The 16,720-nt window shown below is 40.0% G+C and overlaps 1 protein-coding gene across 3 annotated transcripts in view; it reads left to right on the top strand.

Annotated features, from left to right (window-relative positions):
* Positions 1–15,710, top strand: part of Rhp (rhophilin) — a 243,949-nt gene extending 228,239 nt beyond the window's left edge. For all 3 annotated transcript variants that reach the window (XM_068393283.1, XM_068393285.1, XM_068393284.1), the window contains 5 exons: positions 1,128–1,398; positions 2,080–2,274; positions 2,955–3,181; positions 5,672–5,833; positions 14,283–15,710. In XM_068393283.1, coding sequence (XP_068249384.1) covers positions 1,128–1,398; positions 2,080–2,274; positions 2,955–3,181; positions 5,672–5,833; positions 14,283–14,555 — 1,128 coding nt within the window. In that variant the 3' untranslated portion in view covers positions 14,556–15,710. The remainder of the gene's footprint in view (positions 1–1,127; positions 1,399–2,079; positions 2,275–2,954; positions 3,182–5,671; positions 5,834–14,282) is intronic.
* The last annotated feature ends 1,010 nt before the right edge of the window (positions 15,711–16,720 follow it).

Below are 16,720 nucleotides of genomic sequence, written 5' to 3'. Positions count from 1 at the left end.
TGTAATATCATTAGTTATGACTTAGATCATGTGTGTTTAATGCATTCGTTTGTTTATTATGATCGAAGATGGAGCGTAAACAAATGGAAGGTTTCCGTTTCAGGCGGCATCATAAAGAAAAACATTTCATAAATGGCATTCATTTCATTTATTTGAAAGTTCTAATAAAAAATAATTAGAACATTGGTAATAACAAATTCAACATATAATCTATACTTGGTAAAATTGCTGTCAATTCAAAAACACAGATGTATAAATGCGTCTGTTTCTTCGTTGTGATCAGAGTTAAACGTAAACAAAACATTGGTTGTCGTTTTCTATTCTGCTTTTTAGCGTGTTTAGGAAACGCATGATATAAAATCGTCTTTATTTTGATAATTCTGGATTTTCAATCATACAACAAGCTAGTCTATAGAGTGATGGTTTTGCTATTCACCAGTTGTATTATACAATAGATATGACAAACATTAAAATTTGTCTGTATTTTGGGTTGTGTTGTAACGGGAAATATATGGTGTTTACACCTATCCTGGTTATAATTTTAACCATTTTTCAAGTTATTAGAACTTTAAAGTATATTAAATGTTTTATTTATTTACAAAAACAATTTGATATTATAAAGAAATACAGTATAGTACAAAGAAAGTATTGGAAATGGGTAATAAACACATTTGAATAGGCAAATTGCTGGTTGCCATGGCCGCAATGGAATTATTTCTGTTAGTTGTGTGTTTCGAAATTCGCGATTTTCCATTTACACGAGGTCATTAATCGACCAAATTCTCGCATAATTCGGGACCCTACTGTACATGGATACCAAGATCACTCTGGTTCTTGTCCTATGTTGCAATAACATTTTTGAATACCCATGTAATTGATGGTTTGGGGTTTACTGTACTGTCAAATGGATTACCAAAATCCAGTACAATACTGTACAGTATTCCTATAATTACCTTATCAGTTTTTCTTAAGTCTTTCTTTGAGTCTCATCTCTTAATCTTCATTGGAGGCTGTAATTTTAACAGCATCTTAATTTAAAACATATAGCCTCTTGAAAAGCTGAATAAAAAATATATATTTTGTAGCAAATAGTGTAACTCATATGCATATTAAATTTGTTTCCTCAGGTTCTGAAAACCATATCAGGTCCTTCTGTAAAAGATTATGTGCCGGTTTCTTGGATCAGTATGGTTCATATAAAAGCAGACTACTACAAGGGTTGTGCTCACTACCATGTAGCTGAAGCATTACTTACTCTACCAATACATTTAAAAGATGAAGGAGCCCTTGATATGCGTGTTCAGGCAGCTTTACAGTATGTCCATCAACAGCCACAAAATACAAGTACAACCTTGGACATAACTGCCCCTGCAAATCGACGGGAACGAACCCTTCTCGGTAAGTGTTTATTTTATTAATGGTTACAGATGAAACAAATGTGAATTAAGAAAGAAACCTTTATTTGGAAAAACCGATTGTGAATCTATATTTCACACCATCTTGTAACTGCATAAGTCCTATTCATAAGATCTATTGCCTATATAGATTTGAAGTTTTTGTCATAAAGCTCAAAAGTGTATTAAATTTTGCTTTTTTTTCCCTTTCATAACTTTTATAAATCTCCATTATTGTGTAGCCCACAGAATTTTTTTTTCTTTTTTTTTCATATTTTCACTTACATTCTAACTATATTTGATAACAATAAAAATGTACATGCAATACCAGTTACTCTCCTTTAGTCTGTCAGAGAACCTCATAATTCAATTTCGTTTATCTTTTATATTCTAACTCTTATAGCTTTTGGTAAGCATGATTTTAAAAATAGCTATTTTTGAATTATCATATTCCATTCTTAACACTTCTTGATGACCTAAACTTTTCCTTTATTGTGAGTCATCTTGCACATCTTAACTTAATTCTATTTTTTTCGTATACAATATTTTACAGTACAAGAGTCCTTTAAACTAAATGCTTAAATTTGCCAACTTTGTAAGTTATACTAGTAGTATATCCATGATTTTGATTTTCCCTTCCATTTTCTATAAGCATTATTTACTAAATATTTTTCATTTCTTTTAGGTCTGGCTCATTGTCGTGAGTCGGTTATAGTTCACGAGGAGGCAATGCGACAACATAGAATGTGCCGAGACTTAAAAAAGAAGTCGGCATTAACTGATGTGTTACATTTTGGCCATGAAACGGCTATTCATCTTTTAGACCTTTATGAAGAAGAGGAAGATCTGCTGAATGTTTTAGATCCGCCACCTATTGCTCGTAAGTACATTGCTTTAAATGAAAGTTTATCATGCCCCTGTAGTAACTGGACTCGTGTCTTCATATGAAGGACATATGAGGAGAATAAAACTGTATTGTAGGAAAGGAAATATATTCATGGTGCATTTGGTACAAGTTACAGTAATGTTATTAATACTTTGAAATATATGCACAATAATTACTTTAACTATAATTCCTAATTTACTGGTATTATAATGTTATTTTACAGACCACTTGAGTTTCTTCTGTTGATATAATTTAACTTTTTTACAAACAGATAAAGGATTATTAACTTTGTTATAACTGCATATTTCAATTTCAAGTTTGAAAGTTATCCTGTATTAGATAAGAAATTCAGATCTCCTGTTAGCTAAAAGATCTCGATAAATCTCTGAATTTTAGGAATTGCCTGTATATCAACAACACATACAGGTATATTTTTAGTAGAAGTTAATATTGACTACAACTTTCAAATATTGGGCACAGACTCAAGTTTTCTAATGGTTTAAAGTTGAAACTTCCACAATTAGGAATAAATTGCTAAATCAAATTAGGTTTCAAAATTAATTGCATAACTAAAGTATGGTACAGTACTTTACCTTGAGGTTTAGTTACCACATGTTTAATTTGAATTAGAATTACGGTATACGAAGTACATAATCTTGATCACATTTTTACAGCTGCTACAAAAATCCAGCTTTCTTTAACTGCTCCGGACTTCTCACAACATTGTGTAGAGGATGTTTTCAAGTTGCTGGGACCTGTAGCTGTGTTTTCAGCTAAACACCAATGGTCAGCACCACGTCCAATCACATTGAAACGAACCCCCACCCAAGGATTTGGATTTTCTGTCAGAGGAGATGCACCTGTTGTCATTGCTGGAGTTGACAGAGGAAGCTTAGCAGAGGTATGAGACTGATAAGTATTTCCTATCCCAGTTTTCAAAAGCTAATTTTCTCTCACACATATATGCAACATGAAACTCATATTTTCACATTGTTTATTGACTTTGGGGTATATAGCACGAATTCTTTTTCGTATAGATAAAATAATTAAATTAAAAACTTTTTAATTTCATCTAAATTACTTTCTTTTGACTCGGTTTTATTTTTAGTTTAGTTATTTATATTACAACTTCTGTCATAAGTAATTAGCTTGACTTAAAAACATATAATTTACATTACCCAAAATTCTTTGGTCTTTAAAAGTCCCAAATGCTAGATTCCAGACTGGAAAGTAGAAATTTTTTGTGAGGTAATTGGTAGCATTCATGTAAATCTATGAAGTTGTTAATGATTTTGAGTTAAGGTGTGTTGATACCTTGCTCAGCAGTAGGATTCAATTTTCTATGGTTACTGTTGGTTAGATTAGACGTAGCTTCTTCAACATGTAAACTAAGATGCCTTCTCAACCAGCCTGTGTGGCTAGCTTACACTTGCTGTGGTGGTCCATTGGTTGTGTACAGGAATTTCCTTTATGATGTTGATTGTTTTTCTGGAAAGCCACTCTTATCATTGGAAAGCTCTGTCTCGTCTTTGTAACAAGTATTATTTTTGCCCTTTATTCCTTGGTGAGATGTCACATTTGACAACAGCTAAGAAATTGAATAATGCTCATTTTCCTAGCTATGGTGCTAGAGTGTCCTAAAGCTGGAGTATTTCCTTGACAGTAGGTCCTTTTCCTCGGTTTTCTATAATTGTTTGCAGTGATGATTAGTGGTCAAGTCATTTTGCATGGCTATGAAACTTGTCTTTGAGATCAAAGGATGCTCTGGTTATTTTCTAGTCCCAGCTCAGATTGGGGTAAGCTAATGTACTGAGAACTTTCATCAAGCCAACACAGAGCCATGGTTTACAATCATTACTACATCAAGGATACAAGGGCTTATTGAAGAACCCATAGTGCATTTAATATTTTCAAACTCACCCTCCTGGGACACTGGAGTTTTGTTGCATATCTTCTTTGTTGAAAGACATGACCTTGTTCGATATATTCTTTATATAATCACAGATATGAGGAATTAAGTTATTTCTGCCATATTGTCCAGTTCTGCTAGGAGGCATGATCAGACATTTTCCAAAGTAGTGAAGATGCTTTTCAATATCATTTTTATAGGAAATGGTTTTATGCCAACCTTGGACTTCAGCAAACTTGCTTACGAAACCCAGCAAATTAAACTACAATCACTAGACCTGATGTGTGGGATTACATTCTCACTTTCTTGAGATAACAAGTTCCTTTGATGCTAGTTTCTTTCTGTAACAACTGCTATTCTTTTCAGCATAGGTGGCTCCTTGTAGATTTGATAGTGTATCTTGGTAACTTTGTAGAGATATGTTCGCTCTCATATGAAAAGACATCTTGGGAGTATGCATTGTACCGAACTACATCTTATTCATCTTGTTGGATTGCCCTATAATTACAGTACTGACATCTTATTTGATCTTCTTGACCCCTTGTGTCTCAGAGCACAGTTTGTTGCTAATATGAAAGCAATTAGCTTATCAATATTACTTTTTGTTAGTTTTGATTAAACAGTTATGATTCCTTGTCTTGAGCACAGAATTTGTAGCCAATAATGCCAGATAATACCTAATAATCAATCGATCAATTGTAGCTAATACCAAGGCAAAGTAAGACGCACACTTGCAGGTAGGCTCAATACTGTACCTTACTGCCACTTCTTATTCAGCCTTTAAATCGAACCCTAACTACAGAAGCCATTTCCCTTTGGGCATATTGAAACCTACTCTTAAACAATACCATAAAGCTTTCATTTGTGAATTTTATGATTTTCATGCATGAATATTTCCCACATCTTTTTGAACCCCACCAAAAAAAATTTATTTGCTGATCACATTTTCCATATTTAAACCAAATTAATTTTTAAAATTTTGGCAACGAATTCTATGCTTTCACTGAATTCTATACTATATTTTCCGTAACAAATACTTTTCCAATTGTATAAATTGCTTTTTGCTCCTTAGACTTGTGATATTTGGACGATGCTCCTACTTTTGTCTTTGTGTGTGCGTGTGGGGGGGGGGGGGAGGAGGTTGTAATGACTATTTACAATGAAGTCTAATATAGTATGTGTGTGGCTTGTGTAGCTCCTCCTTGCTTTGAAAAGCAGAAGGAAAAGTAGGAATTATACACCCAGTGAAGCTAATGCCATAGAAACATGTTGTAGTGTGACCACTTGTAATTACTTGCAATGACTATTTGTTTGAGAAATATGCCTAATCTTTTCAAGTATTGGCAAAATTCCAGCAAGATACTCTTGAATAAATTTTTTAATGTTACCTAATTGCAGCAGCTGCAAATAAGAGTATTGTTAGAACTCTTAAATTTGTTGTAGACTTTTAATTTTATTCATACTTCATGAAAATAATTTCAGAGAGCTGGCATGAATGAAGGGGATTTGGTGGTTTGCATTGGAACCAGAGATGTGAAGTGGTTGCCTCATGATGAGGTGGTTGATCTCATTCGTAATGCTGGTAACATGCTTAGCCTTACCATTGTTACTCCATGTGACAAAACCTTCTACAAATTACCGAAGGTAAGTGTTTATTCTAATGCAATACATTACAATATATTGATATAACAGTGCTATTTATGAGTTTTTTTTTTTATAACCTGTAGAATACAATGAATTTCGAGTATAATGAATCCTGTAGCTTTTATCCCAGAAATGTATTTGCATTTGTTCTAACGCAAAAACAAAGTAATCGTCTTTTAATAGGAGTAAGATTTAACGCAGCTGGAATCGCCATTAAACTTTTATAATGAGGTTGTAGTAGTTAATGGAGGGGGGAGTGTAAGCTCTCATTTTATATTTTGGCCGCAAGCTGTACAGATTTTTTCTTTACATTTTGCGCATTTGTAATGGAGACCCCATGTGCAAGATATGTGGGTGTGGCCTGGTAAACCTGGCAAAAAATTTATTTGTTCGTTAACTGACATACAAACCACGCTATTTAATAGGGGTATTACTTTTGGCGTAGCTGAAATGACGAGACATTAGAATTTTAACGAGGGTTTACTACCCCATCGCTAGTTAGCAAGTCCGAGGGGGTGAGCGGGTGCATTGTCCAAACAAAGCAAGCACTTCAAAGGCAAATTCCTCTCCTGAAGATACTTCTTGACAGCAGGGCCGAAAACTACGTTTACCCATTCCACAAAGATATGCCTAGTAACCCAAGCCTTAGAATTAGAATGCCATAGAACATGTAGCAGGTCTTTAACCCCCCCCCCCCCCCACACACACACACACACCTGTGCTTGAGTTCACTTTGCTCTCGGCTCGGATGGTAGTCGGACATGTCCGCTCTCATCCTCGCCTCTCTTTAGGCAGCCATTAATGTTTTTTTTGCTTTTTCTTCTACAGGTTTGAGTGTGAAGTTGGCCTCTGCGATTATGCGCACCTGTCCTGAATTACCCGACCGCCCCTGTGGAACATTCATGTCAGCGGTCGAGACAGACCTTCACACCCTTTGCCCTTACTGTAGAGGCCAACGGTGTGATAGTGGCAATAAGTGTGATGAGTGTAGGGAGTGGTCTACCTCCCAGTGGGAGAGGTTTTCTCGGTGACGTAAGAAGTAGTCCAGGCGGGATATTTCTCCTTCGAAGTTTTCTTTGAAAGGAGAAAATCCCAAGGACTCTTCTTCCGTTGCCCAAACCTCCTCCGAAGCTCCTGCTCGATCGGTCTCTTTCGAGAGACCGTTGAGTGGTAGCGTAGACCGTGGTTCTGTTTCCCGAACTCGGGGTTGAGAGAAGGCGTTGCCTCCCCTAGTGAGGCAGCTCCACCTCTCCCCCCGGCCCCCGGGGGAGGATTTAACTTAAAACAAATTTATTTCAGCTTTGGTCTTCCTTGGGGCTCAAGGGTTCGCCCTCCAAGGAAGTGCTTCTTGACATCATCCGATTGGGTGCCGCTGTCAAGCAATCGCCGACTTTGGCAGAGGTTGATCCTCTGTCTATTGTCGACGTTGTGGTGTCAGAGGTATCCAATGCGGTATCTCCTAATACGTCTGCCTCTTCTCATCCCGCAATAGCGGAAGGCTTAGTTTCTTCCATTCCGGCTCAACCAACGAGGGAGAAACTAAGTCCAACAGTTTCTCCTGCCGGTGATTCTCTCCCTCGGGGGAGTTCACTCACAGACTCCTCTTCGGAGGACTGCTGAAGGTCAGCTTGCTGATCCAACAGCCCCCAGAGGGCGTATACGTCGCAAGGCTCGCCTTCCTCTTCGCCGGAGAGGCCTTCCTTCACCTTATAAAGCCGTGAGGAGCCCGTCAACGATCACCGACTGTTCCTGCTACGGTCCTGGATCTCTCTGCGGATCGTTCGTGATCCCCTTCGGTGGAAGGTCGTTCTTTTAAAGGGCACGTCGACCTTCCACCAGTCAGACCTGCTGACCTGCTGTCGCCGTTCTTGGCAGCTGATGCGGTTCACGCGCCAACGAACGCTGTCTATAATAGTCAGGCAATGGTCCGTTAGGGGCAACAAGGGCGTACGCGCCATCGCGCGCACACGTCCCTTACGCGCCATGTTGATCATGCGCGCCAACGATCTCCTGTACGCAAGGCTGTACTAGAGATAGCGCGCCAGCGCTCACCTGCTCGCCAGCACGCCATCAACATACTGCGCGGCAGCGCTCTCCAACATGCCAACGGTCTCCTGCGCGCCAGCGCCCATGTACTGCCATCTCTCCTGCTCGCCCATGATCTTCGGATCTGGGGGCTGTAAGGGAAGTCTAGAACTTCGCCTACACTTCAGCGCTCGCCTTCTATCTCCTGCGCGCAATCGCGCGCGATCACCTGCTCGCGCCTACGAGGATACACGCGCGCCCACGCCCTTCTCCTCCAGCAGTTACGCGCCGCCTTCCTGACACACGCACAGGTTTCGACTGCGAGCAAGAGATATCTCAATTACGTGCGTGCCCTACAACATCCTCTGGGGCGCGTGATTTCTCGCCCTCACGCCCACGGGTCCAACATCCAGATTCTGCACGCGCGAACATTCACCCACGTGCGCGAGCGTACAATCAGCCTCCTGCGCACTCTCCTGTGAACGCGCCAATACCCGCGCGCGAGGCTACAGGCCGACGCACGGCAAGGTCGCCATTGCCACATTCCCCTCCCCGCAAGTGCAGAACATGATCCTTATGGGACCTGCGGAACGGACGGACCTCCAGTGGTGGGTGACAGACGAGAACCTACGAAGAGGAGTGGATCTTCTTGTCCTCCCCCCGGATTTGATGCTGTTTTCGGACGCCTTAAAGAAAGGGTGGGGGTCCCACGTACTGCACCACACAACCTCAGGCCTGTGGTCAGAATCAGAAAAGCGCCTCCAAATAAATCTTCTAGAGATGAAGGCCGTTTTCTTGGCCCTTCAGCAGTTCCAACAATACCTGGCGGGTCACTCTGTGGTGGTGATGAGCGACAACACCACAGTAGTGGCTTACATCAACAAGCAAGGAGGTACCTTTTCGAAGCAGCTATCCCATCTTGCAGTAGAGATACTGAGATGGACTGAAGTCCACTAAATTCCACTATCAGCACGTTTCATTCCAGGCAAGAGGAATGTGCTCACCGACAATCTGAGCAGAGCGTCTCAGATAGTGAGTACCGAGTGGTCTTTATATCTAATAGCCAACAAAGTCCTGAGTTTGTGGGGTTCCCCGACTGTGGATCTGTTCGCAACAGCTCTGAACTTAGAGCTTCCGCTGTACTGCTCCCCAGTCCCGGATCCCAAGGCGCTCTGGCAAGATGCCTTCCAACAATGGTGGGACATCGACGTTTACGCCTTTCCCCCGTTCTGTCTGATGAGGAGGGTGCTCAACAAGACCAGAATATCGGTCAATCTTTCAATGACCCTCGTAGCTCCGCTATGGCATCACGCGGAATGGTTTCCGGACCTGCTACAGCTCCTAATGGCACTTTCAAGAAAACTCCCTCCGCGACACGATCTACTCTGACAACCACATGCCAACATCTTCCACAAAGCTGTAGCTTCGCTACGACTTCACGCCTGGAGACTATCTAGCATCTCCTCGCTGAGAGAGGATTTTCGCAACAAGTTGCGATCAGATCGTCTGGACATCTGCGAAAGTCATCAGCATCTGTCTACCAGGCAAAGTGGAAAGTCTTCTGTGGTTGGTGTCGTGGAAGGGGTATCTCTCCACTCGATGCCACTATTCCAACAATAGCGGAGTTCCTCGTGTATTTGCGGGAAGAAATGTGTCTTTCAGTCTCGGCAGTGAAAGGCTATCGCTCAGTCTTAAGTCTAGCCTTCAGGCTCAAAGGAATGGATATTTCTTCTTCGCTGGAACTTTCCCTACTCATAGGAAGTTACAAACTTACCTGCCCTCAGTCGGAAGTGAGACCTCCTCCATGGAACGTGGTTCGAGTTCTCAGGTCTCTTTGGAGACCTCCCTATGAACCATTACACCAGGCTTCAGATCGCCACCTAACTTGGAAGATGGTGTTCCTGCTAGCTTTGGCTTTGGCCAAGCGAGTTAGTGAACTAAATGGTCTCTCATATGACATCACCCATTCAAGGGGATGGGGGGAGGTAACGTTCAAATTCGTCCCTGAGTTTATTGCTAAGACTCAGAATCCGGGGGTAGCGGACCCTCGGTTTGACTCCTTCCAGATTTCGAGTCTCCGTTCTGTAACAGATGACCCAGACCTTCTCCTACTGTGCCCAGTAAGGAGTTTGAGGCTATATCTCAAAAGAACGGCTGCAGTCCGTCCTCAGGTGCAAGCGTTGTTTGTTAGCACAGGGAGGACTAAGAGGAGGGTCACCAAGAACACCATTTCGGCATGGATTCGTAGGGTGATCCATCTGTACCTGAATCCAGACCCTCCTCCGTCACGTCGCCCTAGAGCACATGATGTCAGGGGCGTAGCTACGTCTCTGGCCTTCAAAAAGAATTTCTCAGTGACGCAGGTTCTTCAAGCTGGGGTGTGGGAGCGTCAGATGACTTTCACAGCCCACTACCTGCAAGACGTGACCCACAGGAGGCTCGATACGTTCTCTATCGGCCCTGTGGTGGCTGCACAACAGCTGGTTTAAAACCTCAAGCTCCTTATTGGACAAGTAGCAGAAGGTTGAGGGCATTGTTACCTGGTTTTAGTCTGCATGAATGAAAAGGTTTGTCTGGCCCTTATTCTTTTCTTCATCTTCCCCTCTCTTGGGGAAAGCAGCATCCTGGGTTCTCTGCACAGCTGACCTCAAACCACTGCTGGTAAACCATGTTTCCTTGTGTTTCTAGTATTAAGCTAATACTGTCACGTCCCCATACCCTGACGAGGTGGTATTGGGAGAGTCCTAGCCTAAAGTTTACATCTAAAGGACTACAGGTCAACTTCCTAGTACGGGTCACACTTTATTATACTTCACACGCGAGCTGCGTAGGCCGCAGTCCTTGCGTAGAAAGGTTCTAGCGAGGTTCAGGGGCTCCTTATTTTTGAGTGCTGACACACTCAAATAACGAGCCCCCGGGCAAAGCCAAAAGCCAGTACTGGCTGGGAAGTCCACCCTTCCTAATGGGTGAGTCACCTCTATTAAATAGCGTGGTTTGTATGTCAGTTACAGAACAAATGACAAATTCGTAGATAATTTGTATTTTTCCTAACTATACAAACCTTAGCTATTTAATCAAACTTGCCCGCCAGCCTTATGCCCCCTGAAGTCCTACCTGCAAGCAAAGAGCTCAAGCACAGGTGTGTGTGTGTGTGTGGGGGGGGGGGGGGGGTAGCAAGCTACCCTCCCCTACCCCCGCTAACTAGCGATGGGGTAGTAAACCCTCGTTAAAATTCTAATGGCTTGTCATTTCAGCTACGCTGAAAGTAATACCCTTTTAAATAGCTAAGGTTTGTATAGTTAGGAAAAATACAAATTATCTACGAATTTGTCATGTTTGAGCAAGCTTGCAGTGGATCCTCTCGTGCGGTTTACAAGGGACATGACTGTTTGGAGGAGTTCCTTGCGACAAGTGCAAGTCCTGTCTTCTTATGCAGTGGGTGGAGTTTGGCAAGATAATGACTAAGATTCTTCCATTTTGGACGTGGCATCTTGCAAACTGATGCCTAAGAATTTCTTAACCTCCTTTCTCTCTACTTTCACCTCTTGACTTGTTGTGCCTGCTTCAGTTTACTCTAGTATTGGGTCCTCTGGACGAATTTAGGAGGGAGGGAGGAAATCTTGGCTTGTGCTTTAGGCTTGCTCAGGGAAAGCAGAAATATTGTCTTAACCTCAATTGAGCAATCAGGTGTGCCTCCCAACGACGACGTGTGCGAGGATCTGAATCTGTGGAAGTTGTTACTTTCCTGAGCACCACTGCTATTCCATCTGCTAAGAAATTTCTGAAGGTTCTGGCTAATGCCAGTACCTTGCTGCACCCTCCTGTCTGCTCATGACCATTGATGTGTCATTGCTAGGTGTTGAGGAAGAACCTGTGACCCCACCCTCATTATCAACCAGCTCCCTAACTTTCAACTCTTGAAGTGTGGTGAGAAGATGCAACATGTATGCACACACTCGCCAGCACACCTGTATTTTTGACATCGTCTTCTGCTTTTGACCCTTTGAATGTTACTTCTGCCCCGAAGTTGTCAAAATCCAGTCAGATTGTTTGGCTGGAGTCTTATAAAACTTCAATTGATTTTACCTGGTAGACCGTAGTCGGTCTCAAAAAGGCCTTGTTTTGGAGGTGTTGGATAACGTTCAGCCGTGAAGACAGGCACTTTACTGCTATGTGAAACCTTTTTACATGAGGTTGTCAAAGAAGAGTTGGCCATTTTGGATGTTCTCTTGGAATCTCTATTAGCAGATCTAGGAGATCTGGGGTGTCATTCCACTTAATTACACTTTGATTCCACTAGTGTTTGTCTGAGAACTTGTGACATTTGGATCAAACTTAATGGAGGAAAGGCATAGACATCTGTGCCGACCTAGTTGTTGGAATACATCTTCCAGCAGTGCTGCTGGATCTGGAACAGCTAGTTTGTGGTTAAAAGTAAGTGGCAAACATATCAATGGTTGGAGAATGTCACAAAGTCTTTAGTTCCTAGCCCTAGACGATTCAAAGACCATTCTGAACAAACTATTGTCCCTAGTCTGGTGGGATTGTCTTATCACAATCTTGTTCCCTGGGACGAAATGGGTCGTGGCTAACGGCATTCTATAAACAACCAATTATGCATCCTTACCTCCAGTTGACAAGGAGTTGAGACATGGAGCCTTCTTGCATGTCACTACAATTGTGTTGTTGCTCATCAACACTACCGAGTGACCCTTGACATATCAGGTAGTTGATGTGGAACAACTTGTCTTCCTGTGTCCAAAAGCCTGAGATCTGATCTGCTCGAAGATATGCTCCCCACCCTTGGCGGGATGCATCTGATAAGTGGAGAAATCTGAAGGATGGACTTGTAGGAGAGACCCAAGTAACTGGTTCTTTTCCTAGATCAACCATCTTCTTGAGGAACTCTCAGCTGAGCAGAGGGAGGAGGTTCGGATGTCCCAAAAGTTTCTGCCAAAGGAGGGCCTGTAGGAAGTCTTTCTCTTAAGAACAGTGCTGTGACCTGTAGGAAACAAATAATTGTCTCATTATGGAAATGCTCTGGCTTGGACCGAGTCTATATCCATGCCAAAATACAGAAAACGGCACTGGGGTTAGATGGTTGTCGCTCAGCAGCAAGATGGTAGGGTGTATGTATGCTCAAGCGGAGTGTGCGCAGAGGAGACATTTCCAAAGTTTACCCAGAAAAATCACTGAAAACTAGGGTCGGTCATCTAGAGCTGTTCGTACAAATTAAAAACGCTTGTAGGAGAAAATGACCAACAAGCGGATGAACCTCAGCCGATTATTGGAGAGCGTCTGCTGTAGCAAAATTGATGGCTGGAGTAAAGTCTGAAGCAAAAGGATCAGACGAGGGTAGAATCCTCAGCCTCATGTTGGAAGGCAGGAGGAAACTGTGTCATCAAAATCTGCCGATAACAAAGCACCAGAAAGGGGAAGATTTGGGCTTGAAAGGGAAAATCTAAACTTCGTATGAGCGCATTTAGCCTCCCGTTGGCCACGGAACTTCTATTGGGAGGCCAATAAATGATGTCCGATCGCTTCAGTGACCAGAAGATGAGCGAGTTATCAGTCATGAGCAATATCATACCAACCTATACAGCACAAGGGAGGGTGATGTGCAGCCATACCAGGCTGCCAGACTCATGTTAATTCTTCAACTGGCTGTAACTAGCAAAGCCAGAAGTATAACCCCATTTATATCGGCGTAAGGGGCAAATAGTCTCTTAGTCCTTAACCCTTTCACAAAGTATTATTAGGGCAGAAATTTCTAATAACCTAAAATCATTTATTCTCAAATTATTGATTAAGCTTTCTTGAATTTAGGAAACTATATAGACTGATAACCAGCCTCTTCCTTCCATTTTTCAAAATGATGGCCCTGTGAAATATGAAATAGTTTCATAATGCAAACGCTGAAGCTTGTGATATTTACTGAATCTTAGTCTATTGCAAATAAGTCCATAAACCAATAAATAATGTACCTGAACTATGTTATATTCTAAAATCATACAACAGCAAAATACCATAGTATTGTGTATGTTGCCAATGAATATCAATAATTTACGATTTATTTCACATTAACTGTCAAGAACATTTTGTGTACAATTTCAATGAAAATAATGACTATCTACTTAAAAGAAAATATCATGATGTTGAAATAAAGTTTATGGAAATAATCATCTAAATTGGAAGAAAATCACATTTTCAAATAACAAGAACCACTGTATCAGTTACATTATTATCTTGCTTGCAGTCTTGATGTTCCTAATTCCTTATACTACCACAACCAAAAAAGGCAGTCAAACATTTAAAGAGGAATTTGCTATCTGACCACTGGACTAAATATTTCACCATTCCATTTGGTATTTATTTTCTTAAACAGTTTGAGTGTGTTGACTAAATAAATGTTTTATCTTTGCAGAGCAAAAGTTTGAAGGACATCTCGCCACATTCCACCACAAGTAGTAGTAGTGGAGTCAGTAGTAATGGCAGCAATGCTGGTAGCAGCAACAGCAGTACCACAAGCAGTAATAGCAGTCAGTTTGGATCAGTAAATAGCTCTTCTTTATCAACTACTAGAGATAGAGCCAGAGATAAAGAGAAGCGAAACAGTTGGAATCCCTTCAAGCGCTCCACATCACGAGACAAAGTGAAGTCTGATTCTTTAACCGACTGTAATGTTATCTTGCGATAGTTCAAAACTGAAATGCTCAAGTTCCTATGTATCTTAATTTTCAGCATTCATATGCCTTTGGGCAAGCATCCATAACTTCATTTTAAGACTTCAATATCCATTTTAATGGGACTGACAGGCATTTTTTGTAGATGTCTCCCAATGCAATTTCTTTACATTTTGGAGTGATAGTAAGATTAATTATGGTTGTTATGAATCTTGACAAATTTAATAAGTATTTTAAAATTCCCTTGAAAATTAGACTTAATTTGCAATTTTATATGTTATATACACTGTATGTAAGTTATTTTAATTGCATATGGTATACATGTATCACATTTTTTTGTGGAAATCAATGGTGTGCCATATATTATTACATAATTGGTTTTTTGTGTTCAGTAACTTAATCAAATATAGGTTACTGTGGCATTAGTTGTCATTCATATATTGTACTGCAATGGACTATATATTTTTATGTAAGGTACTAGTCACCTTGTAAATCTGTGTTTATAAACAGAACTATGTAAATATATAATGTATATTCCTCTTTAATTATGGAAACAAAATACTTTAATGTACTTAAATGTGGTTACCATGTCTATAATGTGTGTATATCGTAATAGTCTTGCCAAATATATTGTAATTTTTTAATGTCTTCATAATAAACATTATTCTAATTATAAATGTATAGTAATTTGTGCTGTCATATATCATAAAAAAGTGAAATGTAAAGCTAAAATATAAAAAAACAGCAAAGAAACAATGGAAAGTTTTCCACAAAGATATCACAATTGTCATCTGAATGCATTGTCATGGTGTGTAAAAATATCCCATTTACATTTTAAGACTTAAAATGAGATTTAAAAAGGACACACGTCATTTGGGGAATTACACTTGGCATGCAGAATGGAAAAACAAAATATTTTTTTTTCTGCATTGTATTCAGCTTTTGGAATACCAAAGAATACTACCACAGGCTAATAGAGACAAGACAATAATTATACTAGACAAAATAAGTACTTTACATTTCACATATAACTGTAACACCACATTCTTCTTAAATATTTACCCAAAACTATGATCAGTATTAGATGATGCTTTCATCCACATATGGGAAAATTGAGCTTGTAATACAATTGTTATACAATTTCCCAAAGCTAGAAAATTATTCTAATTTTTTCAGTATAAAATCTTGTGCTATTTTTTAATTACTTTATTTTATTAGCCCCTAAATAAACCAATCTGTACACATTTTATGTCAAGTATTTTTCCTTTGTACATATTTATCTGTGTATGTGTATATATGTATAATATCTGTAAATCAAATTTACTCATATGAAATACAATATAAAAATTTCTGTAGTTACTAAATTATTCAGTAACACATGTTAAGTGATTATTGTATGTAACCAAAACTGTACATAATAAACTACTGGAAATAAAACCTGAATTTAGTAACCTGAATATTTTTAGGTAGAATACTCTAGTCTAAAATCTAATGATGCTTGCCAGGCAATTTATGTGTCAGTAATAATACCGGTAATTGAAATGAAGACCTACAATAATTCTTTTTTTAATATTAACTAAGGTAACCAAGACAATTATTGTAAAAGCAATTACTTTTAATATACATGGGACTATTTTTCTCAACTAAATAAACCAGTCCTTTAATAGCAGTCAAAACTTTTTATGAGGTAAACATAGTTCCCTGAGAGCTGAGAAGGTAGGACCTACCCACCCGCAAGTGTAACTTGAACGACACAAGTTTGAGTAGTTTCGGAAGAATTCAAAATTTAATTTGTTCCTAATTCAAACCATCATCTTTTAATAAGAGATTCATACTCAGGAGGGCTGAAGTTCCTATAACCAGGAATGCCTATGTACTTTGGTTCTGAAAGTAAAGTCATGAATCCTGTCACCCTCTTAACTATCTGAGCTTGAACATGTCACTGGTGTTAGGCTTGATCCCTGCCATAAAACTTGATGGTCATGAAAGAGACTAAATCCTTAAGGATAAGAGAGTCTGAATGTATGGTAATTTATGAGAAATCACTTTCCATATATTCCGTTCATCCTCTCCTTCGGTTGGGAGGATGGAGATACCTCAATACAAACTAGGATATAAACAAAGTCAGTTCAGCTCACAATGGCAAGACTGCTGCACCCAGAGATGGGAAGGAGAAAAG

This window comes from Palaemon carinicauda, chromosome 19 (genome assembly GCF_036898095.1).
Source record: "Palaemon carinicauda isolate YSFRI2023 chromosome 19, ASM3689809v2, whole genome shotgun sequence".
Classification (NCBI taxonomy): Eukaryota; Metazoa; Arthropoda; class Malacostraca; order Decapoda; family Palaemonidae; genus Palaemon; species Palaemon carinicauda.
Note: the sequence above shows the minus strand (reverse complement) of the source record. Positions and strands in the feature narration are given on the sequence as shown.